At 43.2% G+C, this 27,586-nt stretch overlaps 1 protein-coding gene across 1 annotated transcript in view; it reads left to right on the forward strand.

Moving 5' to 3' along the window:
- OTOGL (otogelin like) overlaps positions 1–27,586 on the forward strand; it is a 1,080,166-nt gene that overhangs the window by 805,766 nt on the left and 246,814 nt on the right. Inside the window, exons 39-41 of the mRNA XM_069227564.1 lie at positions 12,425–12,614; positions 18,463–18,677; positions 23,281–23,422. Of these exons, the coding sequence (XP_069083665.1) occupies positions 12,425–12,614; positions 18,463–18,677; positions 23,281–23,422 (547 nt within the window). The remainder of the gene's footprint in view (positions 1–12,424; positions 12,615–18,462; positions 18,678–23,280; positions 23,423–27,586) is intronic.

Genomic DNA, 27,586 nt, shown 5'->3' on the forward strand with positions numbered 1-27,586 from the left:
GCTTTCTTCAGGAGTTGGTGCAGGGGACTCTGGTTTAGCAATTTTTCACCTGTAGCAAACAGGGAGTCCCTCCTTGAACCAGTTGAAGCCAGGCAAAGTCCTTCTTGTGGTGAAGCCCAAGTGTGCAGCTGGTGCAGTCCTTCTGAGTGCAGGCCAGGGGTCCAGCAGGGCAGTCCTTCTTCTTCTTTAGTTCCTTTCTTGTTGAATTCTGGAGGGGATCTGAGGTGTGGGTGCAGGTCTGCCAGTTTTATCCTTGCTCCTGGGTGAAAAGCAGGGGGGCCCTGGTTCTCCAATCAGGGACAGGGTCGTCCCCCTGTGATGACCACTTCCTGGGAAGTGTGGCAAAAATCCATCCCAGAAGGCAACAGTCTCTAAAAATCCAACATGGATGAATCTGATTTTTGGAGGTTACATCTGGCTGAGCCCACCCACTGGTGTGGCTAAAAATCATAAACACACCCCTCTCCTGCCCTCTCCTAATCTAATCAAGGGGGCACCTAATTGTCTGGGGTTGCAGGATGTGGGGGTGTTGCTGGGTGCTGCAAATGTCCTTCTCTGCCTTTGAAGACCAGTTTGGCAGCCCTCCCCCTTCCTGCCTCACCATTTGCTGAGGGGAGATTCTCTCCCCCAAGCACATTCCTTTGTGTGAAGCCAGGCCACTTCACACCTAATCAAGGCAGCCTGGCAGAAGCTGCTGCGGGCTGGCCAATCAGAGCACAGCAGCAAAAACAATGCAGAGCTGAAATTGGCAACTTTTTAGGTAAAGGCTAAACTTTTTACCTGAACAAGTTATATTAAATCCAACAACTGGAAGTTGTGGGATTTATTACAACAATTAATTTGATACCAAATTCTTGGTATGTAACATTTAAGGAGACTTTAAAATTTAAAATAAAGTCTGCCCATTCTAGCCTATGAAGGCCATTTACTTCAATGAGGGAAAAACAAATTTGGCTGTTTTTACCTCACCAGGGCTTATAAATCTATTTTTATAAAGTCCCTGCTTATAGTTACATGGCACCCAGCCCTAGGGGCACATAGGGCACACCTTAGGGGTGACTTATATGTAAAAATAAGGTAGTTTAAGACTTTGGAAGTACCTTTAATTCCAAAGTCGAATTTGCATATAACTTTAATTTAAAAGCAGCCAGCAAAGCAGGCCTGCCTTTAAAATGACACTGGGCACCTCAGCAGTGCACCTAGGTGTGCACCACCTACGCTGTGGTCCCTAAACCTACATGCCCTACCATATACTAGGGACTTATAGGTAGGTTAACTTAGCCAATTATAATTAGCCTAATTTGCATATCCTTTTTACACAGAGCACAGGCCCTGGGACTGGTTAGCAGTACCCAGGGCACCTTTAAAGTCAGGAAAACACCAGCAAAAAGTGGAAAATGGGGGCAAAAAGTTATGGGGCCTCTGCAATCAGCCCTGTTTTCTCACACAACCCCCCCCCAGCCCACACGCCCAGGAGACTCAGCCCAACCCTGGGAGAGTCTTCCTGGCTTGTTAGGCGAGGAAGACAGTGAAGAAAACTGGCTGTCCCTTTGCAGGGCCTACTCTGCCTTACATCCTCCTGTCAGGGTCACTCCCTCTGGGTAGTGAAGCCATCCCAACAGTAAAAGGACCCAACTCAAACTGAAACTTCCCTCTAGGGGGGTCTTCCTCCTTTCTCTCTGCCAACTTGGGTAGTGAGGTGCCCACCTCCCCTACTCCAAACTTTGCTAGGGCAACGCCTAGCTTACCCAAAGAGATCACCCAACACTTGAGCAACCCCACCATGACCAATAGGGTCAGGGGGCCTACTTTGCTATTGGCTTTGGGGTCTGCCTCCCAGGCCAAGTACAGTGCTGCCAGGAAGGCTAGCACCCAGCAGAGGCTACTGACAGCTGTCAGTACCCAGAACCACACCCTAAGCTCTCCACTGACAGGTGGCTGAGCTGCTTTAGGGGCAACTTTGGGGTCCTGGCACCCCTCTTGCTGTCTAGAGTGGGGGGCAACCACCTCCTGTGGCAGACACCCTCCTTCCACTCTCCCTTCTGTCAGTGCAGGGGCAACACCCTGCATCTGGACAGCTGCCTGACTACTCAGGACTTCCTTAGGGTCAGGTGAGGCCTCACCAGTGCCAACTCGGGGCTCCCCCCCTACTGGGGCAGAAGGCCTTTGGCTCCCTGGAACTCTCTTTAAGAGTGGCCTACCCTTCCTTTTCTTCTTTCCTTTTCTTGGGGACCCCTGTCTCCTAACTGTAGGGACTGACTCCCCAGGACTTTTGGTTGGGGGGGCGCCCTGGGCGACCACCCCATCTGTGACCAGACTCACCTCTGGGAGGTCATTGCCCAGGATACAATCTAGGGGAAGGTCAGCACTGACTACCACCCTAATCCAGTCAAGGATACCCTCCCTCTCTAGGGGCACTATGGCTACAGGTTTGGAGGTGACCTCCTGTGTGGCTATCCTGACTTTCTTTGTCTTTCCTGGGACATACATGTCTGGGGTCACTAACCGGTCACTCACTATAGTGTGACTGGCACAGGTGTCTCTCAGGCCAGTGGTAGGGATCCCATTCACTTGAATGTGGTGGAAGTGCCTACTCCCACCCTTAGGGAACACCAGCTTACCATCTGGTCCTGTCTCCCAGCACAATGCTATGAGGACTTCATCATCTGAGGAATCCTCCTCCATGGCTACACTGGACAGCCCAGTGCTAACCACCTTCCTTGGACAGGCTGCATCTCCTCTGAAGTGACCTGTCTGCTGACAGTCAAAGCAAGCCCTACTGTCCAAGAGTTTTTTTTAACCCTGGGTCTCCCTGTCTCTGCTTGTCAGAGTGGGAGTGGGATTTACTCTCCTCCTTCTTAGGGTTCTGGGGTACAGAGGGAGCCTCTGTGGTGGGCTTACCACCTCCCTCCTTAGGTTTTTGGGGACCTGTCCCCCCCTTCTTGGAGTCTCCCCCCTGGGACTTGACAACCACCCTGGTTCTCAACCACTCATCAGCTGCCTCCCCTAGCTCTCTAGGGTTGGTCTGCTTAGAGTCCACTAGATGCTGGCGTAACCTTTCTTGGGTACAATTGGTCAAGATGTGCTCTCTCATGATCAGATTGTATAACCCCTCATAAGTATCTACTTTGTTACCAATAATCCAGCCCTCTAGTGCCTTTAGTGAAATGTCCACAAAGTCAACCCAAGACTGGGTACTGACCTTCTGGGTGTCCCTGAACTTCATTCTATATTGCTCTGGGGTCAGACCAAACTTCTTGGCTAAGCACCTCTTCATACTAGGGTATGAATCTGCCTCCTCCCCCCTTAGGGTCAGAAGCCTATCCCTCCCTGAGTTGGGGACCAACTCCCACAAAAGGGAACCCCAGTATTGAGGCCTAACCCTTCTCATTTGGAGTGCCCTCTCAAAGGCCCCCAGCCACTTATCTATGTCATCCCCCTCTACATAAGCAGGAACTACCCCCTTGGGTAATCTGGGGCAAACTCCCCCACCCATGGACACCTCAGCTTCTTTATCGCTGCTTCCATCTCTTTTCTCTTTGTATGCCCACTTTTTCTTTTCTAGGGCCAGCTTCTCTGCTTCCAAAGCTATGTATGCTAGCTGGGCCTCCAGCTCTCTTTCTCTGATGGATGGGTTCTCTCTTCCTGAAAGGACCCCCTTCCCACCACTAGCTTTGGATCTGCCCCTAGTGACTGTATTTACTGAGGACCGTGCTTCCTCATCCTCACTTGGGCTCAGATGCCTTCCCTCCCCTGAGTGGTTAGAGCTTGCATCCTCCCTTCTTTCTCCCTCCTCTGGAGCTTCTTCTGACTCTACCTCTTGGGCCTCAGCCCATGCTGTCAGGGATGTGATCAGGATTTGCTTCCTGAGATCAGTGGTTGCAGGCAACCCTCTTTCAATACAAAACCCCCTAAGCTGGACTACTGTCAGTGTGGGTAGGCTAGCCAGATCAAGCTCCATGGTTCCCTAGTTTTGTGTCAACAAAAACTTTTTGCAAAAATTGGAAACAAGAATTTAGAAAAATTACAAAAATTCAATATTTGAAATTAATCCAAATTAAAAATTAAAAACAATTTTTGGACTAGGACAATTTAAAGGATTTTTAATTTGTTTTACCTAAAACTGTAACGTGATATTGAACACAAGTACAGGATCCCGTCGCTGCTTCCAATTATGTTGGAAAATGGGTTATTGGTAGGGCAGGTAGGTACCTACACCTAGCAACAAGCCACTAACCTCCACATAGGTACAGTTAGGTCTCAGTAAATTAATCCCAGCTCAACCCTTGGTAGCTTGGCAACGAGCGTCAAGGCTTAACTTAGGAGACAAAGTGTAAAGCATTCAAATATCACAAAACAGTAATTAAATAAAACACAGGAAACAGTTTAAAAATCCAAAACCAATTTATAAAAATAGTTTATATTTTTATCTTTAAAATGACACAAAAACGATTAAAATCGGTTCAGGGGAACCGGAGATATGAATTTTTAAAGAATTATTACTTTTCTAGCGCTTAGAAACAAAAAGCGCCAATCGGGTCATCTGGTTGCACCTCGACCGGGGCAAAGTCAAACTTTCAGGCCGACCGCGATGGAGCCCTGCTCGGCTACAGGTCGCGGGAGGCCTGGGTTAAAAAGTTACCTTCTGACTTAGTCTTTATTTTGAAGTTTTTCTTCACCGGGACGAACCTGCCAGTTGAATCCGACCTCCTGGAGCCCTTGTCTGGATACGCGATGTGGGTTTCCTCGGTGGAGACTTTTACCTTCGGACTTAGTCGTTTTTTCGAGATGAAAATCCTTCGACCGGGGTAAACCTGGATCTTGATCCGACGTCCATGGAGCCCTTCTCGGATACGATGGCTGGGAGGTCCCGGTCAACTTTTTACGTTCGGACTTAGTCTCTTTTTTGGATGTTTTTCTTTACCGGGACAAACCACGAAGTCAGGCCGGGTCGCGGTTGAGGCAAGCCGGCTAGAATTTCCGCGGCGGGTCGGTCCCTCTCTGGAGCTTTTTTCCAAAAATTCTCAAATCTTTTCCAAACTTCTGGGGCTTCACCCAGATGTTCTTTTAAGGTTCTTTTGGGGTCCACAGCTCACCCCAAGGGTCCAGAAGTTCTGTGATGGTCCTTGGGGGGTGCAGACTTCAACTCCCAGAATGCACCTGGCGCAAACTCCTTTTTGGCCACTGGACAGTGGTCAGCTGGTCGCTTTCTTCAGGAGTTGGTGCAGGGGACTCTGGTTTAGCAATTTTTCACCTGTAGCAAACAGGGAGTCCCTCCTTGAACCAGTTGAAGCCAGGCAAAGTCCTTCTTGTGGTGAAGCCCAAGTGTGCAGCTGGTGCAGTCCTTCTGAGTGCAGGCCAGGGGTCCAGCAGGGCAGTCCTTCTTCTTCTTTAGTTCCTTTCTTGTTGAATTCTGGAGGGGATCTGAGGTGTGGGTGCAGGTCTGCCAGTTTTATCCTTGCTCCTGGGTGAAAAGCAGGGGGGCCCTGGTTCTCCAATCAGGGACAGGGTCGTCCCCCTGTGATGACCACTTCCTGGGAAGTGTGGCAAAAATCCATCCCAGAAGGCAACAGTCTCTAAAAATCCAACATGGATGAATCTGATTTTTGGAGGTTACATCTGGCTGAGCCCACCCACTGGTGTGGCTAAAAATCATAAACACACCCCTCTCCTGCCCTCTCCTAATCTAATCAAGGGGGCACCTAATTGTCTGGGGTTGCAGGATGTGGGGGTGTTGCTGGGTGCTGCAAATGTCCTTCTCTGCCTTTGAAGACCAGTTTGGCAGCCCTCCCCCTTCCTGCCTCACCATCTGCTGAGGGGAGATTCTCTCCCCCAAGCACATTCCTTTGTGTGAAGCCAGGCCACTTCACACCTAATCAAGGCAGCCTGGCAGAAGCTGCTGCAGGCTGGCCAATCAGAGCACAGCAGCAAAAACAATGCAGAGCTGAAATTGGCAACTTTTTAGGTAAAGGCTAAACTTTTTACCTGAACAAGTTATATTAAATCCAACAACTGGAAGTTGTGGGATTTATTACAACAATTAATTTGATACCAAATTCTTGGTATGTAACATTTAAGGAGACTTTAAAATTTAAAATAAAGTCTGCCCATTCTAGCCTATGAAGGCCATTTACTTCAATGAGGGAAAAACGAATTTGGCTGTTTTTACCTCACCAGGGCTTATAAATCTATTTTTATAAAGTCCCTGCTTATAGTTACATGGCACCCAGCCCTAGGGGCACATAGGGCACACCTTAGGGGTGACTTATATGTAAAAATAAGGTAGTTTAAGACTTTGGAAGTACCTTTAATTCCAAAGTCGAATTTGCATATAACTTTAATTTAAAAGCAGCCAGCAAAGCAGGCCTGCCTTTAAAATGACACTGGGCACCTCAGCAGTGCACCTAGGTGTGCACCACCTATGCTGTGGTCCCTAAACCTACATGCCCTACCATATACTAGGGACTTATAGGTAGGTTAACTTAGCCAATTATAATTAGCCTAATTTGCATATCCTTTTTACACAGAGCACAGGCCCTGGGACTGGTTAGCAGTACCCAGGGCACCTTTAAAGTCAGGAAAACACCAGCAAAAAGTGGAAAATGGGGGCAAAAAGTTATGGGGCCTCTGCAATCAGCCCTGTTTTCTCACACCACTCTACTCTAAAAATCTGAAATTGTGAAGAAATATTTTTACATCATATGAACTCAAATTAAAACTCGTGCGGTCTGCCATCATTTACATTGTGCACGTATCGCTATTTTGATTTTGCATCTTGTGCATTGCTAAGTTACTGGTTGAGGTAAAAAATCGTATCACAAAACCTTGGTGTGCATTGTCCCCCATAGTTAGTACACATGCCCTGAGATGTTGCATGCATGCATGCATGTGCAAAACTAAAAACTAAAAAAAATGTTCAAGCATTTTCTTTGGTCGACATGCAACAATTGAACAGAGCTTTGCTTTGTCTTAACTCTTAACCGTTTACCTTTTGCAAACATTTCGATGCACACCGATTTGAGGTGTATCTAACTTATAGTAGCAATCACTTTTGCTTTCTTCAAAAGCGGTTCTGTAAACTTCCTGTTTCCAAATCCAAGCAGGTATAACCAGCGCCCAATTCACAAAGGCGCTTTCGACTGTTAACATATGTTGGTGGTTGAAACGTTCTACTTTCATACCTGTTAGACCTGACAGCCTTAGGGTGGTCACCCCTAACATTTTGCCTGTCTCCCTCCACTTTATAGATGCTGTTTTTGCTGGTTGTAAGACTCTGCACACTTTACCACTGCTAAACAGTGCTAAAGTGCATATGCTCTCTCCCTTTAAAAATGGTAACATTGGATCATACCCAATTGGATTATTTAATTTACTTATAAGTCCCTAGTATAGTGCATTATATGTGCCCAGGGCCTGTAGATTGAATGCTACTAGTGGGCTTGCAGCACTGATTGTGCCACCCACTTAAGTAGCTCCTTAACCTTGCCTCCGGCCTGCCATTGCAAGGCCTGTGTGTGCAGCTTCACTGCCAATTCGACATGGCATTTAAAAGTACTTGCCAAGCCTAAAACTCCCCTTTTCCTACATATAAGTCACCCCTAAGGTGTGCCTTCGGTAACCCATAGGGCAGGGGGGGTGTAGGCAAAAGGCAGGACATGTACCTGTGTAGTTTACATGTCCTGGTAGTGTAAAACTCCTAAATTTGATTTTACACTGCTGTGAGGCCTGCTCCCTTCATAGGCTAACATTGGGGCTGCCCTTATATATTGTTTGAGTGGTAGCTGCTGATCTGAAAGGAGCAGGAAGGTCATATTTAGTATGGCCAAAATGGTGATACAAAATCCTGCTGACTGGTGAAGTTGGATTTCATATTACTATTCTAGAAATGCCACTTTTAGAAAGTGAGCATTTCTTTGCACTTAAATCATTCTGTGCCTTACAATCCACATCTGGCTGGGTTTAGTTTACAGCTCCCTTGTGCATTCACTCAGACACACTCCAAATACAGGATGCTTAGTCTCACTTGCATACATTTGCATTTTGAATGGGTCTTCCTGGGCTGGGAGGGTGGAGGGCCTGACACTTGCATGTCAAAGGACAGTACCGTGCTCTCACACAAAGGACTGCCACACCCCCTACTGGGACCCTGGCAGACAGTACTGAACTGAAAGCGGACCTTGTGCACTTCTAAGCCACTCCCTGAAGTCTCCCCCATTTCAAAGGCACATTTGGGTATTTAAACAGGGTCACTGCCCCTACCAACTCAGACACTTCCTGGAGAAGAGAACCTGAACCAGAACTTGCATCCTGCCAAGAACTGCCTGGCTGCCCAAAGGACTCACCTGTCTGCTTTCTGTGAAGGACTGCTGACTTGCTGTTGCTCTGCTGCCTTGCTGCTCTCTAGCTGTGGTGAGGAAGTGCTCTCCAAGGACTTGAATAGAGCTTGCCTCCTGTTCCCTGAAGTCTCAGGACCAAAAAGACTTCATCTCTACAAGACTCCTTGTGTGGTAAAATTAGATGCACAGCCTTCCAGAAACAATGCACAGCCTGCACTGCGGTGAAAAATTCACCGCACCCCGAACCAGAATGACACAGCCCGACTTTGCATCAAGAAGATCAATGCAGTGCCAGCGTAGCAACTGGAAATTCAACGCACGGCCCACTGGATTGACGCACAGCCGAGCCAGAATGACACAACCCGACTTCCAGAGAGGGATCGACGCAGCGCCTGCCGTGCGGTAGAAATTTCGACCCAACACCCACCGAATCAAGCCAGCTCCTGTGACTTTGTCCTGCCACTGCAGGAAATCCACGCTCCTCCCTGGGGTGTCTAAAAACCCCACAATCCGAAGAGGATCCACAACTGAGCACCGGAAATCGGCACACTGCTGGCACTGCGTGAAAACGAAACGATGCAATGCCGTGTGCGGCCTGAGAAATCGACGCACAACCCTTTGTTTCCACGCATCTCCTCCTCTACGGTTCTTTGCGGAGATTTGGCACGCGAACCAGGTACTTTGTGCTTGAAAGAGACATTTATTGCTTTTTAAAAGACTAAAGGCACTTTATATGACTTTTACAATGATACCTCAACATATACTTATTGGATTTTTATCGTTTTGATCTGCATTTATCCAGATAAATATTATATATTTTTCTAAACACTGTGTGGTGTATTTTTGTGGAGCTATACATTGTTATTGCATGATTTATTGCACAAATACTTTACACATTGCCTTCTAAGTTAAGCCTGACTGCTCAGTGCCAAGCCACCAGAGGGCGGGCACAGGATAATTTGGATTGTGTGTGACTCACCCTGACTAGAGTGAGGGTCCTTGCTTGGACTGGGGTAACCTGACTGCCAACCAAAGACCCTATTTTGAACAATACCTGTTAGGTAAAAACATTTTCTCCTGTGAAAATGCATGCCACAAATGGAAATGTGTACAATTACATATGAGTATGCAGGTACTTGGAACAACTCGTAACAGGGTATGGTTAACCTTGTAAGTTTTATTAGCGTGTCAGATCTTATTAAGTAAACTTACAAGGGAGACACAAATAGGCCGGTGGACCTTTTGACTACGCTTCTAGTTTTTCCCACCATGAACCATGTACTAATACCAGTCATTAGTAGTAATAATCAGTGACATCAATAATCAATAGGAGATAGTAATTTCCACATACCATGACCTTGCCGACATGAATAATCACACCTTTGTACAGAAGTTAGAATGTTTATTTCCCTATATCAACAATGCTAATGTCATGGAACCTAGGCCCATATTTATACTTTTTTAGTGCCGCATTTGTGCCATTTTTTGACGCAAAAGCAGCGCAAACTTACAAAATACAATTGTGCTTTGTAAGTTTGCACCAATTTTGCATCAAAAAACGATGCAAACACGCCACTAAAAAAGTATAAATATGGGCCTTAGTCTCAAAATCAAATGATAAACATACAGAAACAACACTGGTTGACCACACACATTCTAAGGTTACAGTACAAATTAATAGCAAGAATAACTGCACAAACGAAATCACATACATTTAGATTCAGCAAAGAAAAGACATCAACTTTTATTACATGTAGTGAACTTCATCAGTGAGTACCCTATCTAACATCAGATTAGAATAGCATGTTTGGACTTCATGCAAAAGAATTTAGTCAACACAAAATTGTAAAAACATCTAGCTATGGCATTGTCAAAATTAGCAGTTGGTACCTAGAAAAAAAAAAAAATCAACATAGCAATCAATAACATTATCAGTATCTTTCCTCAGGTTGAATCAGTGAGCTGTGACAGTCTTTGTCAACAGGACATCAGTTCGGTCAGCAAGACATCTGGTTCAGCATCAAATTTCAGAAAAAGCAAAGTCTCTTTAAGCAGTTCGGAAAAGAATAGCTAAACTCTCATAAAGAATGGGGAGAATGGTGCATCTCCTATTGGTGCAGTCTTGCTGAGTTAGATTTCCTAAAACTACTTCCCACGTCCCTATTGGTTAAAGAATTGTACGTTTGTTATTAGTCCAATGAGACTAAGGGGGTCATTATGAACCTCGGCAGTTCAGATAGCCACATAATACACACAGGGAGGGCCGTCTGTGGCTGCCCTCCGCCACCACTAGGCTACCGCCAACAGGCAGCCTGACGATGGCGGATTACATTATCTGATAGAGCAGCGCTGCAAGCAGCGTTGCCCTCCGGATAATGTACTGTGTCCCCCAGCCTTTCCCTGGCGGGTTCCCCCGCCAGGGAAAGGCTGGAGGAAGGGATGCTCCGGGGCCCCTCTGGGGGCCACTGCACTGCCCAGGCACTTGGAATGGGCAGTGCAGGGGACCTTTGCAGTGCCCTGTTTCGCAGGTCACTGCCCAATTTACGGGCAGTGATCTGCGCAACGGGTGCTGCTGCACCCGCCACACTGAGGCATTGATGACGGCTCCATGTGGAGCCGTCGGCAATGTCCAGGCCCAGCAGAATGTTCTTTATGTGGTCTATGGAAAGACCGCCAGCATGAACATGGTGGTAAACACAGCCGTGCTCATAATATCCCCCTAAATTTATGATTCTACTACTATATAGTTCACAGGTCGATGATTGGTTCCTCATCTCCTGCTCTCGTCATTCGACTTGTCAGGTATCAATATTGTTGCAGCTTATTCTCCAGTCACTGGGAAGGTCAGTCTTACACACATTACATTAAACATTGTTTCACCAGCAAGTACATCCTCTCCTAGCAAGCAGTTCTCATAAGAAAGATTTGTAGCTACGAGCACTTGATCAGCACAGCGGAAAATCACAATTTAATTTTTTAGACAGCCATTTTATAAGTTGATTTAGAAATGCAGCTTGACATGAGGCTGTGCGACTAGGCCAAGACCTAGCTAAGTTAAAGTCTACAATGAATAAAACTAATACATAATGCATAACCCGTAATATGACATAATACTGCATTAATCAAACATATGCTCATCAATTCATATTAATAAGCTATTGATAAGTAAACTTTGTGAATAGTGGCATCCACTCTGGTGGGCACACCTTCAAATGTGTGCATAATTTGTTCTGTAAGTTAATTACATTTTCTGTGCAAAGTCAAAACTTAGAATGCATGAATAATCATTACTAATTTCAGTGTTAACAGTTTGCAAATATCTAGACACGTGAACATTCACAAACTCCATTCCCACCTGATTCCACCCTTGAAGGGATTGTAGATTTGCTCCAGAAAATAACTGCAGTATGTTCCTTCCCAGTTGGAGAAGAGGAACAGAACTCCCCCATACTTCCTGGCGGAATAGAGGAAAACACTTTTCAATGTGGAGGAATAAAATGTACAATTACAAATATGTGCTGACGTTCCCCAGTGAAAATTTGCACTGTGCTTACAATTCCACATTGTGGGAATGCCACTGTCTGAAAAGTCACATCACTTACCAAGTAGTACACCGGATAGCTGCAGCTGGTACAGGTTTTCAGATATAATACTGGCAATGTGCGTGAATACCAACATAATGCAAAAGTGCATTTCAGCGGGTGATACAATCTCTGGATTTACTTTCATGTTTAATGTGAATCAGAGGCTTTGGACATGGTTCTGTGTTTCCATAAATCCAAATATTGAGATTAATATTTAATTTATCGTAGTTTGCATACAATAAAATTAAGATATTTTTTCAATAGTGTACATTTTTAAGTTGCTTTTTTTATTAATGTTTTGAAGATGTTTATGGAAAGTGTACATTCTTGTTTTTTTGCCTAATTAACTTTTCCCTACTGTACATTTCTTCTCTTCATTGTTCAATGTGAGTAGAATAGAACTTTAGAAGTAGTAATTGTTCTTGTGTGCTTGTAAGGTTCATATTGAGTCCTTAATTGTTTAAGGTTCCTGCCCAGTAATGAAATTCGTTTGTGCCGTTTTAGGTAGAAGTGAATTCATTATTTCAACCACTGCCTTTTTCCAAGAATGGACTCTGCATTCAAGATACCGGTGCAATGTACGTCATCAATACCCCAGCAGGCGTCAGCATTAAATGGGCTCACGTCACAGGCATTATTGATATACAATATGGGCTGCATTCCAACACATCAACGAAGACAGAGGGTCTTTGTGGTAAGGTGCAATTCTCAATTTGGTTTATTTTTTAATGCTAGTTTATTGTGTTAGTAGGTATTGGTACAATGGTATATCGCAACCAAAACTTCAATACAGAACCTGACCAGTACATTGACTTTATCATACGGGTTGCATATGGCTAGGTCCAAACTGGGGTGGCGTAGTGAGCAAAATAATGAAGGATTTATCTCAGATCTGTGACAGGGGGTGAATGTCTGGCAATGTTCAGCATTCTGTTCATCATCTTTTTATGTTGCTTTAATTGCCCTACGTGGGAAGGGTATGCCCAGATGAAACTGGTCCCAGAATTCTTTTTTCCAGTCCAAGGAGGACCTGGTCTTGCAATTTCAGCTGAACTGTTCCAAAGGGGAGCAGGGTCAAGACTGATTTGCACATGGCAAGGGTCCAAACTGGGGTGGCTTGGAGAGTAAAAAATATATATTTATGTATAGCCCAGATCTGTGACTGGGGGTAAATGTTTGACAATGTTTAACATTCAGTCTATCATCTTTTTGTGTTGCAATAGTTGCCCCAAGTAGGAAGGGTATGCCCAGATGTGGATCCCATGCTCACTACATCACTAGGTTTATATGGCTGGGTCCAAACCGGGGTGGTTTGGAGAGCAAAAAATCGATATACTTAGCCCAGATCTGTGACTGAGGGGTAAAGTTTGGCAATGTTTAACATTCCGTTTATCATCTTTTTGTGTTGCTATAGTTGCCATAAGTAGGAAGGGTATGCTCAGACATGGGTACCGTGCGCACTGCACCACTAGATTCAAGCTAGAATGACTGATGAGGGGGGATACCCTGAAACTAGTCCTAGGATGCTTCTTTTCAGGTCCAGCGAGGGCCTGGCTTAGAAGTTTGAGATGGACAGTTCCCATGGGGAGCAGAGTCAAGACTGATTTGCATATGGCTGGGTTCAAACTGGGATGGCGTGCTGAGCTAAAAAATGATGGCTTTAACCCAGATTTGTGACTGGGGTTGAATGTTTGACAATGTTCAGCATTCCACCAATCATCTTTTTATGTTGTTATAGTTGCTCTAAGTGGGAAGGGTATGCCCAGATGTGGGTCCCCTGCTCACTGTGCCAATAGATTCAAGCTAACTTGGCTGATGATGGGTGATACCCCGAAACTGGTCTGAGCATGCTTGTTTTCCAGATCAGGTAGAACCTGGCCTGGCAATTTAGGCTGGACTGTTCACAGGGGGAGCAGGATCAAAACTGATTTGCGTATGGCTAGGTCCAAACTGGGGTGGTGAGCAAAAAAACAATGGAGTTAACCCCTATCTGTGACTGCGGGTGAATGTTTGACAATGTTCAGCATGCTGCCCATCATCTTTTTGTGTTGCTATAGTTGCCCTAAGTGGGAAGGGCACGCTCAGACCTGGGAGCCGTTCTCACTGCACCACTGGGTTCAAGCTAGCCAGGCTGAAGAGGGGTGATACCCCGAAACAGGTCCCAGGGTGCTTATTTTCTGGTCCAAGCAGGACCTGGTCTAGCAGTTTGGACAGGACTATTCCCATGGGGAGCAGGGACAAGAATGATTTGCATAAGGCTGGGTTCACACTGGGGTGGCATGGTGAACAAACAATTATGGCTTTATCTCAGATCTGTGACTGGGGGTGAATGTTTGACAATGTTCAGCATTCCATCCATCATTTTTTGTGTCATTATCTGGACATGCCATTTCTTTCACTGTGCATATGTAGTATTCCAAAACCAGTTCTATCAATTTGGGTGGTAGAGGTAATGGCAAGCAGAAGTAGTTGTCATGGTCAATTAAATGGTTAGGGGAATGGAATGTTCGGTCCAAATAATGGGGTCCATGTATTGTGATCCATTCTTTGTAGCACTTATGTAGAGTCCAAAACTAAGATGGTCATAGAGGTGTTCATTATGACGTCAGCGGTCTTTTCAAAAGACCACCGAAGCTGCGGGTGCCAAAAGACCATCAGTGCTGGCTGTCCGAAGACCGCCCTATTATGATGTTGTGATGATTTCTGCCCAATTTCGGGTGGAAATCTGACACCGTCGGCCTGGCCGATGTTGTAATGGAGGCATTTTCCACCGCCAGCACCACCACGCCAACAGAACACCGCCCACTGTATTACGATCCGTAATACAGCTTGGTGTTTTCCTGCACAGTGGTGCGGTGCCGATCGTGGAAAGCGCCAGGACCCATCCCCTCCCGGACGGCCTCCTCACTCAAGCAGGTAAGTTGATCATCTGAAAGGGGGGATGGGAAAATGGGGTGTTGTGTGAATGTGTGTGGTGTCTTCATGTGTGTATGAATGCGTGGGGGAGGAGGTGTCTGTGTGTGCGTTTGTGAGTGCATGTATGTCGAAGGGGTGCAGGGGCGTTGTATGTGTGTGTGAGTGCATGTATGTTTGTGTGAATGCTGAGGGGGGAAGAGGGTGTCAGTTTGAGTGTGAGCATGTAAGTGTATGTGTATATTTGAGTGTGTGTGTGTGTGTGTGAAAGAATTGGTGTATCTGAGTTAGTGTTTGGGTACAAGTGTGTGGGGGTGTATGTAAGCGAATGCATGGGTGAGTGGGGGTGCGAGAATGTAGGTGTGTCGGGGTGTCTGCCGGTGACAGGAATGGAGATTCCTGTCACCAGGTGCCTGACCGCCAGCATTTTGTGGCGGTGCAACAGCCACGGAAATGCTGACAGTCTGCAGAGTTGTAATACTGGCGGTGGTATTATGGCTACCACCGGGCAGGAGGTGCTCACCTCTGGCCTGGCGGTCCGACCACCCTGGCAGTACAGCAGCATTTCGGCAGTTTACCTTTGGCCAAGCCACCGAAGTCGTAATATGGCAGTCTTTACCACTGGCACGGTGGCGGTAAGACTGTCACCCTGAGTCTGGCGGTCCAAGGACCCCCAGACCCGAAATGAGAGCCTAAGTGTTTGGTGGAATGAGAGCATTGCCCTAAAAACGTTGTGTTCCAGCCGGCCAACCTTGTGGTCAGACCTCTTCATTTATACCCTAATTATGAATTGACAGTTTATTACAGTAGGCCTTGAACCAAAATTTACTCGGCAGGTCGGAATTATGATTTTATCTGGAATACCGCTAGTCAGTTGTTCTCCAACAGGAGATTTCCCGTGCTTTAATTAGGTGAAGCTTCTCGATAGAATACAAAATTCGAAAATTGTCTCATTAAGTCTGATTTATGTCGTTCCACAAAAATTCATAATTCCTGTTAATATCCTCCCTTCAAAATTATAAGGACCTCCAGTAATGGTAAATCCATGTGGTACCAATAACGGAAATGTTTATAGTCAACTCAAATTGAAGACCTAAGAGGTGGGGGAATCGCTGGGTTTCCTTTGGCAGATCCTCAGCCACCTCCATCACTAGAAACCCTTCATGTGGTGGCTTTCTAATTCTGCGTCGATAAGCTGCATCGTGACAGCCCAATACTGTCACGATGACAATGTGGTCAAATGCAGAAAATTGTAATAATCACCCCGGTTCACACGGAGGAAGCTCCTGCAATTCCAGGTCATTGTTATTTTAGTTTTTTTCAAATTCAAACCTGGTTTGGGAGTTTGGTTTTAGAAAGCCAAAATATTTGCTGCGTGGGTCAAACATAACATGGCACGCGCTTGGCAAAATGCTCTGGCTTCAGAGCAACTACTGCACTGTCGGTTGTTTTGAAGTCAAGGAGATTCATGTCAGGCAGTTGTGAATATCTTATTCTGAGAGATGGACCTTCTGTAATGGCGAGGATAGCCGAGCATTATTTACCAGGTGGGATGGTGGGTTGCCCACTATAGTCTAAGAAGTGACTCCTAAGTAAATTAGTGCGGATAGGAATAGGATGACATATTACTATAAAAAAACAGGTTTTCTCATTGTTTACTTCTGTTTTTAATAGGAGTATTCTGCAAGCTTCCTGGATTGTGTTTCAAAAATGTTTTTCTCCTTTTAAGTGTTAATTAATGCTTCGCAGATTTGACAAATCACTGGATTTATAAAAACTTAAGCGTGAATCCAAATTTTGTTACACTTACCTATGTTGTTTGCATAGAGCTTCGCAATTGCGAAGTGGGACCGACAATGTTAATGTATTCGGTGTATTTGAAAGTAGCTCAGAGTAGAACCATAGAAAGCCTTTCTTCACATGCCTGTCTGAATCTCACTTTGCACGTGGGACCTAGGCCACCTTTACGTTTTACCACAGACTAGTCCCACCACAAGGGCACATCCATGTGCTGCTATACGCAAAACGTGCCCCATCACGAGAGAACGACATTTCTTTCCTTGTTCAGGATTTTCTTTGTGGAGATATTTACAAACAACCACGTGGAATGAGATCCCTGGCTGATCAAAGTGAGGTCTTGTTTGTGACAAAGTGATAAGTTGTGATATTTCAGTTCAGTGGCTTAAGGCAAAATGATAAGGTCCTCCTGCACAATGTGAAGAGGGCCCCCTGAGTCTCCCTATCTCACAGATATTCATTGGCCTTGGGCTGAATGGGGCCCTCCTGAAGTGTTTGGGGACCCTTAAAGACTTAGGGCACCTGCTCCCCAAGGTCCGTAGCGGTCTATCTAACGCCCCTGGTTCAGTTACAGACCCATACTACTAACCCCTTGAAGTGCATTCTGCTCAATGTGAAAATGCAATGTTTTTTTAATATCTTTTGACAGCTACTTAAAAGAAACTGCTGCGATCTATTTCTATGGGCTCATGTTTTGTGGTTATGAGGTCCTATTCAATGCTATATGTTCGCTCTGAAGCAATATACGTTATGTTTAAGGCACTCACCCGAGTGTTACTAATCTGCTTCTATTTATTTTATTTACTATACTTCTTCAGCAGAAACGTAGTTATAAAGTGACACTATGCCTGAGATTAGGAGGGAGAGCGTGAAGTTATAGAAAGGAGTGAATGTAGTGAGTCAGATGAGTGGCACGGGGAGAGGAACATACACGAATGTGGGATAGAGTATTACAAAGCTGTGAAGGTCTAGGCTACTGGGAAGGGGGTTGCAGTCTTTAATAGAGTTGCCCAGTATATAATTTGAGACAGTGGTCGCTGGTGGGTGCCACTACCTCTCATTTTTGGGGACCTAGCACTTATTTTTTCTGATCAAACATTTCCCAAAAGCAAGAGAGAAAAACACACAAATGGATGAGAAGATTTGAAGAGAAAGACTGAAAAACTGCTACAAAGGGAGAAATCAGGAACCTGCAATAGTGACATATGGAAGGGGTGTCTGGTAGTGGATTAAAAAGACAGGAGGTGAGTTGACTGCTGTGCAGCATTGGTATTCGACGCATTGAGTTTTATTTGCATCAGAAATAGGCTTCTGGGCAAAACTTTGGGCACCGGCTCCCCTTCTTTTATTCTTTTACAAATTAAGCACTGGGGTGGTAGGAAGAGGGAGCCGGGGTGCAACAAAAGCAAAAGGTGAAAACGAGCGAGAGAAAGAGAGTTACAAGGAGCAAGGCTAAAGGATGGAGAGAGGTGGGAAATTGCATGGCTGTGGGAAGGAAAGGGATAGTACGAGGGAATCTCCTCGAGCTGGCTCAGTAGCTGAAAGAACCATGCTTGTCCCAATATGTCTGTTCATAGACAATGGCTGACCAACACTGATGAGATCAAAGCTGCTAATAAAACAAGAGACATATGATTAGACTTCATTCAGACTGATATCTTCATGGCACTGTGTCAGACTGATAACTCACGAGACCTTTTCTGACACGCAAAACAGAAAGCGCCTACCAGTAGCATGGAAGCATAAATTTGTCTATGAATTGTGCTGGTTAAATGAGATTAACAGGGAAATTATAATATTTTCTAACTATTGTCCATAAAAATCATGTGCAGGCATTTGCAACGGCGATCCGAAGGATGACCTGAAAATGCAAAATAGAACAATAATCACAAACATGGATGACATCGAGGCGCTGATTAAAAGTTGGGAGATCGAGAAATCAGGTGATATAACCACGAGAAGACCCGTAAGGAACTGTACTGAAGATAACTGTACCTACTGCATGGAGTTACTGAACAGAAGCACTTTTGCGCCATGCCACAGTAAAGTAAGTTCAATAAAATGAGAATTGCAGTACAAAGTTTATTAAATTGAGATGCCCAAGTAGTAATCACGTGAAGTTATGAACTTGACTACTACAGGCAGCTTTCCATAATTATAACAGTTCGGAACTTCGGTTATAAGTTCATCTGATGAGTGACCTTTAGAGCAGGAAAGGTAAACGAAACTTTAACCTGAAGATACTGCTAGAGCCTAAGAAGTAGGAAATGGCTGCTTGTATAAGTACATCGTCTGAACGGTTGACTACATTGTCGCATGATCTGGTACAATGCAGGAAGAATTTTATATTTTTATTTTTTTATAATGTTAATACTTGTCAATAGGAAGATATGTCCTCTTATTTTGCTGCACATTCAAATACATTACTTCATTTATTCGTACCCATCTAGGAATTATCCTAAAATATTGAGGTTTTTATATTGATCTGCACTGATACTGTCTGCCTAACATCGTCAGCCATTATACCATTAAGGCAAATAGATGTGTATTTAGAATAGTTGATCTACGCTCTTTAGTGTATGACACAATAATGATGTGCTGAAAATCGATTGCGAAGTTGCAATAAGTGGAGGTAGTTATTCTTGACACCAATGTTTTGACATATAACCAACTACCCATTCATGCCCCTTGTAAATAAAAGCATGCTTTTGCTTCACCTCAGCCTCTAAACAACTAAGGTGGGTGTCTACAGGGATCAGCGCTGATTCCAAAACAGTTCTACATTTACTTGGATCAGCTGGCGAATTTGTTTGAATTGTGAAGCTTTCAGGGCTGATTGTTTACAGATGACTCTGAACTGCTACTGTCTTTTCATGAGAATAACAGAGAGACTGTGGTCACCTTTAAAGGATGCCTGGGAGTAGTGAAAGATTGGTTGAAAAAAATCTGCTTCAAATTGAAATCGGCTAAACCAAAATTCATATCTTTGAAGCTAAACCCATGTCCTATCCCTTGATCGAGCAGCTGAGAACTAGATCTTCCCCTACTCCCACTTCCACTGCTAGGAATCTTGGAATCACATTTGACACTGACCTTACCTTTGCATCCCAAATGTTTAAGATATCTTCTTCATGCTTTGTCAAACTCAAATCATCAAAAAATGTTGCATCTAGTTCCTGATCATACACATAAGACAATTGTTCAGGCCATGATCATATCCACATGAGACTATTTTAATATGCTGTATTTTCGGCTACGTGCCTACTTGGTTCACAGAATACAGGTTGTCCAAAATTCAGGGCAAGAATAATTATAAAAATCCCCTATCGCCAATCATTCAGCCCACTCTTGAAAAGTTTGCAGTAGCTCCCTGTGAGTAAAATGTGCAAAAAGGTTCAGACCATATCTATTAGATCCAATAATCTTTTTCTAATGCAGGTGCCCAAAGTGCACAGAGCCAGAAGAGGAGGCAGCCCTTTCATTTCCTTGGTGTCTAAATTATGGTATGCTCTCCCTGTTACGCTGAGAAAATAATCGTCAAAAGCCATGTTTAAAAATAAGTTCCTCTTCGATTAATAGGATCTGTATGAGTAATATGTACTCCTCTGTGTTGTTGTATTCCTTTAAGTGCCAGGAAGCCTCTTCCGAGGCAGCTGCATGTGTACAACTGGCTTATTATTATTATTTTTATTATTATTATTATTATTATTATTATTATTATTATTATTATTATTATTATTATTATTTTTATTAACATTATTATTATTTTTCATATATAGAAACTTCAGTGCAAAGCCCCTTTTTGTGTAAGTACTCAATAAAGAGCACTCAGATATGCGTTCTATATAGTGCTTTATACACGTGCCATTGTTAAGGAATTACTATTATGTATTGATTAATCATGCATTTAGGTGGTGTGGTCAAGTCCATGCTCCTTAATTGCTTAGGTCTTGTTGAAACTAAGTGCCCTCTACTTCCATGTAGCCAGATCGCTTCAGATCATTTCTATTCCAGCTGCACATGCTGATGCACCTAAATTAATCCATTGCTCATCCTACCGTGATAGCACATGATTGATGATCCTACTGGGGTTTAGACCGGCTTCAGGCTCTACCCCACTACTCAATTTTAGGATTTCCTCCGCCTACGGTCAGAAACCTCCTGCTTCTGTTCCAGGGCATCCTCAGTCTTCCATTACCATGACCATGAATATTCAAATTAAGGATGAGCATTATTAAGTCCAAATCCTCATGGAAAACACCTGAAGGAGCACTCTACAGGCCCCTGAAGGAGCACTCTATCAGTATTCTCTGGTCAAATATCTTTCTTCATCTTACATCTAAGGCTTCTTCTATCATCCTCTGTGAGTACTAGAAACACCCAGGTGCAAGACTGAACACATGGTTGTATCAATTCCACAGTTCAGGTCTCTTATATAAATGAACACTGGCTCATTTTCTTAACTCCCTAGCTCCTCCTAAAGAGTGTCCTCTTGTGCAACCCTATAAAACCAGTTCAACTAGTTCCCATCTACTACCACACCAGATGAGTACTATGCAAATCTAGGTGCATGACTGTATTCATGGGAATGGGAAGCCCACTGTCTCATGTGGTCAAACCAAAATTGTTCCACATTTGTTTACTCCAGAGCAGCCCCCAAAACTTACTTGTGAGAACTGTCCTCCTTCACAACCCCCAATCCTTAAATTGACCCATAGTGACACACTCTGCTCATGTTATAATAACAGTCCTCTTTGGTTATTCTACAATAACACAGGGTGATAAACCAAATGCCTACTTAGATGTGATTGGCTGTTCCCAAAGTACTGAAGAACCTATGGCCCTTCTAACACATCTGTTACTTTCCATTGACTTGTAAATCTATATTGTACCTCTCCCCTTATCATGCTGTAAGGAAATCTTGTAAAGTATTTCCACTTGTTAAGTTACTGGAGGAAATTGATCAACCTAATTCTCATTATGTAAGACACAATCTCCTTTGTCAAGATGCAGTGACATTAAACAATGACCAGTCTTTTCAGCTTTATGTGAAAAACCCTCACAAACTGCAGTGCAATCCATAGATGTCTCTAATAGATTGAACTTTTACATGCAGTCTTTCTTATCATATTCAGTTAATCAAAAATTCGAATTAGATTCTGCTCATAGTGTATTAATTTTCCCTCAAACACCCTTTAGGGCATGCATCATACTTTATAAAACCACACCATTGAGTAAAACTAAAAATACAGGAGCTTATTTACAAGCCCTTTACGTCACCAGTACATCACTTTTTTCCATATAAAAAGTGATGCACCGGTTGTGCAAGGGTCTTGTAAATAAGCACCATAGTTTGAGTTAAAGAGTGCTTGCTTCTTACTTAAGCATACACATTTACTTGGATTGTGTAGCTGAGTACTTCTGCAGTGCAACATATTACATAGTAGGAGCTATAACCTGCTGTTGCAGGACACCTAATTTGTACCCGTGCCCTGGTCCACTCAGAATCCATATGTTCCTCCGGTAAATGTGTGCAGTTTTGATCTTGCCTTAAATTATTTTGCATGAATCAAATCTTAAGCTCTCTATAGTGCTGTAGTTGATCCCTCTCCCAGATGAATCTAATAAATGGCAACAGTGTCTGTGACTCCTTCTAGAACTCACCCATGTGTTTGAGTCCTATTTTCATGATAATTCATGCATGATTGAAAGGTGGCAATAATATTTATAACCTACCTTTTACAGGGTTGTCTCAACAGCTGAACAGCCGTTTGTTTCCCTGTGGAGTCTTCTATACCACTATGATTAGTGTGAGAGGACAACAGTGAACTGCCGTGTGTACTTCTCAAAAGACATTTACGGCCTCTCTCACATCGCAAGCTTGATAATTAGAAATGTGTGTAACTTAATTATATAGTCAAGTCTGCATGTGAAAAATACTACTAGAAGCAAATGTGACTGTGTGAGACAATAGGTCTCTAAATGATGGCTGCCAACGCAGCTTCTTCCTAACTACTCGGTTTCGTTTCTTGGCTTGGGGTAGGGCCTGCACACAAAAGCAAGAAGTGTCAGAATGTTGATTATGTGCTTCATTTTGTTACTTTATTCACATGGTTGGGCACATGTCACTGACCAGGCCTACACCTAATACCAAGCTATTACAGATTGATCTTCTGTCACCAAACACCCAGTTAAAAACACCTCACCATTTCTAGACATCCCAAAATAACTCCAAATAACCAGCACTATCAAATCATTTATCTCAGCAAATACTTCATAACAAGGAGACCGAAAATGTATAGTAAGCCTCACACTCAAGCCAGCAGGCCCCCACAGGCATTCCCAACAGAGGCAAACAATACCACTCAATTCACATTAAAGCATAACTAATTGTGATCTTGGGCTAGCTGAAACTGAAATAAATCAAACAGATTAAAAGCAAAATAATCAGCTTTAACATGTTCTCATACCTTAGCCTATTATGTGCATGAGATTTGTATAGGTGGTATTTTTTCTAAGATTTTCCACCCATCACAATGACATGCTCTTCATAAATATCCTAAGTCAAATCACTTTGACATGTTAACCAATTTTACTGTACAGATAACATAAGACAACTAACGGTATTGATACTCTCTTCTTATCTTTAGGTTTCTCCACATGACTTTTGTGACAAGATGTGGATCAACAATACATACTTTTTCAATTACGAATGTGATGCACTTTCTGCATATGTTTCTCTGTGCAACAAGCACAACATCTGCATTAGATGGAGAACACCAAATTATTGTTGTAAGTAGATGGCCAGTATTAAAGCGTTCTAGCTACTTCATAAAGTATTCATTTATTGATTTATTTTCATTATTTAGTTATTTATGTATCAAATGGCAAGTCAATTGTGGAGCATTTAGTAGGGGGCTAAGGGATGGTGTTAGGGGTATTTAGAAAAATAAATCAATAGAAAGTGTTCTACCAGAGTGTTCTAAGTTAGTTTGAAACCTGCCTATTAGCCTTCTATTGAGGTAGAAGTTTATTGCTTATCTATTGGTGTTCTTTAGCAATTAATTTGGTTTGAGAACAAAATGTTTCTATGAAAAAACCTAGTTTCAGAAATTAGTGGGTTTTCCAATACATCCAATGCAAACCAACATACAGTTTCAATATCATTTTAAAGGGCATATTCACAAGTAAATATACACATGTATATTTACTCATGTTTATTTACTACTACACCTATGCATAACTATACACTTTTTTTCTATACACTATTTTTGAGTGTTGATGTCCCTGTAGGTGTAGACCTGCATGTCTCAACTGCTTAAAATCAAGGAATGTAATTTCTTTGAGTTTCTCTTACATTTCCCTACCTCCACTGTTCTACACTGTGTTGCAGTGTGTAAAATTGGTGATGTGTGGTACTTGACTTACTCTAAAGTTGGTCTTGAATACATTTACATCTGGTTTCTCACCTTTAGTGCTATAGTAACTTTAGTAGTGTGATTTGTGAATAGCAAAGAACTTAGGGGGTTATTACAACTTTGGAGGAGGTGTTAATCCGTCCCAAATGTGACGGATATACCACCAGCCATATTACGAGTTCCATAGGATATAATGGGCTCGTAATACGGCTGGTGGTATATCCGTCAATTTACCGTCACTTTTGGGACGGTTTAACACCTCCTCCAAAGTTGTAATAACCCCCTTACTCTTTTGGGGGTGTTTTTGTATTAGCATGTTTCTCTCTAAACCATCTCTAAACCCCTCCTGTTTAGTAGCACGTATTTCCAATTTTCCACCCGCTCCCTTTGCCCATCCCACACAAACTGCTGAAACATATACCAGTGTTGTGGAAATGTCTACCAGAGTTCTCTGCCACTGTTGTGGAAATACAGCACAGAAAAGATGGAAGAGGTGGCGGTCTCCACCTGTAGGTTTATGAACAGTGTTTTGTAGCATTGTGTAGTACTACTGCAGCACTATTTTCCATATCACAAAATGTAGTTTGTGAATAGGCCTCAAAGTCATTACCAGCAGGGGACAAAATGAAAAATGTTCCCTGAAGGAGGATTTATTCCTAAGGCACTGGGGACATCACTAACATCATATTGTGCTAAATATTTCTATATATTTCTGAGCCAATATTGCCTAATGTACATTTATAACTTAAAAAAATTCTTATATAATCAACTACACAATGTCCTACAATAAAATAATGATGAGGCCTTGTCTAGTCATTTACACTGCTCGCATGGTGCCTTAATCTTCTGAAATGCAACTATTGGTGTCCTCTTAGCATTTCCCCTGTTCTAACTCGCTCTTTCACAGTCTAACAATTTTGGTCATCAGTAGGCTTCATGAAACAAAACATTTTAGCCTCTTTGTCATCAAGCACACATGGCAGTTGAGGACCCCAAAAAATGGTGAAGGGGAGTTCATATTTTTCCTACACTATCAAAAACACTGAACTGATATCTAGGAACCTGGTTATACCTTCTACTGAGATTGAGCGTACACCACTTGTAACTGTAGTTTGCATTGTTTATCAAAGTGCCAGTTTGCTTATCATTTAATTATAAACCTGAAGCTTCCTTGTGGTAACAGAGTTCAGGAATTATCAAGTGTGTGTATTGTCTTTCTCAAACCTATAATTTGCTATACCTTCACTTCACCTCCCAAATCTGACCTGGCAGTGCTGCTGTTGCCAAACCTTGCCCTCCACAGAGATGTGATCCTTTTGTTTATTTGTCAACCTGCCTGAGCTTGAACTTTCAGGGGCACACATTGTAATGCTATTGAGGTGTCTTAGATACATTTTTAATTTACAGTGTTTGTTTTTCACTGGCAGATCACAGATTGGATGAGGGCAGTCATTAACCCTAGACTTCAGAGTGCAGTTTTGTTTTTGACAGCCCACGGCTACAATAATCAACATGAAATGTCTATATATGGTTTGATAGTGTAATTATCTCTGACCTTACATAATCAACAAAAAAAGAGCTCAGAAACCTATTGAGAGAGAGGCTTAGGTTCCACTCACATGTTGGTTCCCCCGAGTACAGGATTTGATTTAGCTGAATTTGTGTGTTCTACTAAAAGATTGCTTTCATTGCTCTTTTTAGCATGTGGTAAGCTTACACTCAGTACAGTACTCTTGATTTAGTTATGGTGAGAAGTCAATGATAAAGGCTATAGTTCTCACAGTGTATTAAGAAAAGCTACGATAAAAGAAGTAGGCCTAATGTACTGAATTTGAAAAGTGTATGTCAAAGTCAATAGGCATTAAATGGTGGATTGCTACTTCTCTGAATCAGTGCCTACAGGTTTTTCTTTCATGGAATCTCCTGGATTATTGTAGTAGACAATGGTTTAGTTTTGTTCACCCAGTGTGACCAACCATGAATATAGAAAGTTTACTATATGAGAATCGTAGTTAGGCTATTTTAGAAGATATAGGGCCTGATTTAGATCTTGACGGTGTTACCACCACGCTGCGTTGGGCCTAAAAAAGTTGTCAAGTCAGCAGTCCTTCACCCACTGTATTTAGATATATTATCACTAAGCCAAAGACTGCCACAACGGAGTGTACTCCGTGGCACCAGCTGCATCACACAGCCAAAACACAGAGGACTTCAATGCCAAAGAGTAGGCACTCCATCACCATTTTGATGGTGGCATCCCGATAAGCCTATTTAGATCACACAGTTGTGCTAGTGGTGTTTTCAGCAGTGAGCCCATGAGGGCGGTAGTCCATTGCGGGAACCATGCAGTATAGTACCATGGCTGTGCCCATTGGTTGGATGCAAGTAGGCCACTCCTGTTGTATATTGGACAATTGTGAACACCTGCAAAACACACTACAAAACACACTCCATTTAACAATTATAAGTACAATACTACAAACAGAAACGCTCTAACTGAATACATAACAGTAATGCCAACAGTGAAACTGAACATATAAAAATATAAAATGGCAGTTTACGCTCACGGTAGTTCTCACTAATTCTTCTGTGTGTGATAACTCCTGAATCAGCCGGCCACCACAGCCCAGGCTTTGAAGGACAGTCCGTGCAGTACATCCGGCTTTCCCTCTGGATATCTCTTCGGGCACAAACTCTACATTTCTTATCGGGAAAGTCCTTTTTGGGAGTGGGAGGAATCTGATCAGGAAAGTTGCGATTTTTCAATCGAACCACATCCTTCACAACTGCTACTCTGGGAACTCTAGCATGATCCACCATAACAAGGCTCCTGAAATTTACCAAATTTCATCCTTGACTCAGGGGAACAATCCTTAAACACAATAAAAGCATTAACATTTTCCAGATTGAACAAATGGACAGCCAACTTTTTAGACCACACGTACGATTTACAAACATCAGTGTAGGGTTCCAACCTCTGATCAACTCTATCAACACCACCCATTGTGCTTATTGTAATCTAAAATGCACATAGGTTTGCACACTTCAGCAACTTGACCCCAAACAGCCACAGGTGAAGTGCTCTCATCGTGGATAGTAATTAGCATGTAGACATCCCTCCTGTCTACAAATGTCAGAGCTATCGGCTCATCATTCCGCAAAGCACTGCACTGTCCCCTCTCAAGTTTTTTACAGACAAGCTCCCTTGGACAGCCTTTACGGTTAGAGTGGATTGTGCCACAAGCAACAGTGTCCACTCAGAACAACTCCTTGAACAACTGAACTCCAGTGTAGAAGTTATCTACATACAAATGGTGACCTTTGTTAAACAATCGTCTACCAAGTTCCCACACAATTTTCTGGCTAACTCCAAAAGTGGGCGGACAACTGGAGGGGGGGGGGTCAATACTGGAATCTCTACCAGTGTAGACCCAGAAATTATAAACATATCCTGTACTACTTTCAGAGAGCATATACAATTTAATTCCATACCGTGCCCTCTTGCTGGGAATGTACTGCCTAAAAACCAAACGACCAT

Source organism: Pleurodeles waltl, chromosome 4_1, assembly GCF_031143425.1.
Source record: "Pleurodeles waltl isolate 20211129_DDA chromosome 4_1, aPleWal1.hap1.20221129, whole genome shotgun sequence".
NCBI classification, from domain to species: domain Eukaryota; kingdom Metazoa; phylum Chordata; class Amphibia; order Caudata; family Salamandridae; genus Pleurodeles; species Pleurodeles waltl.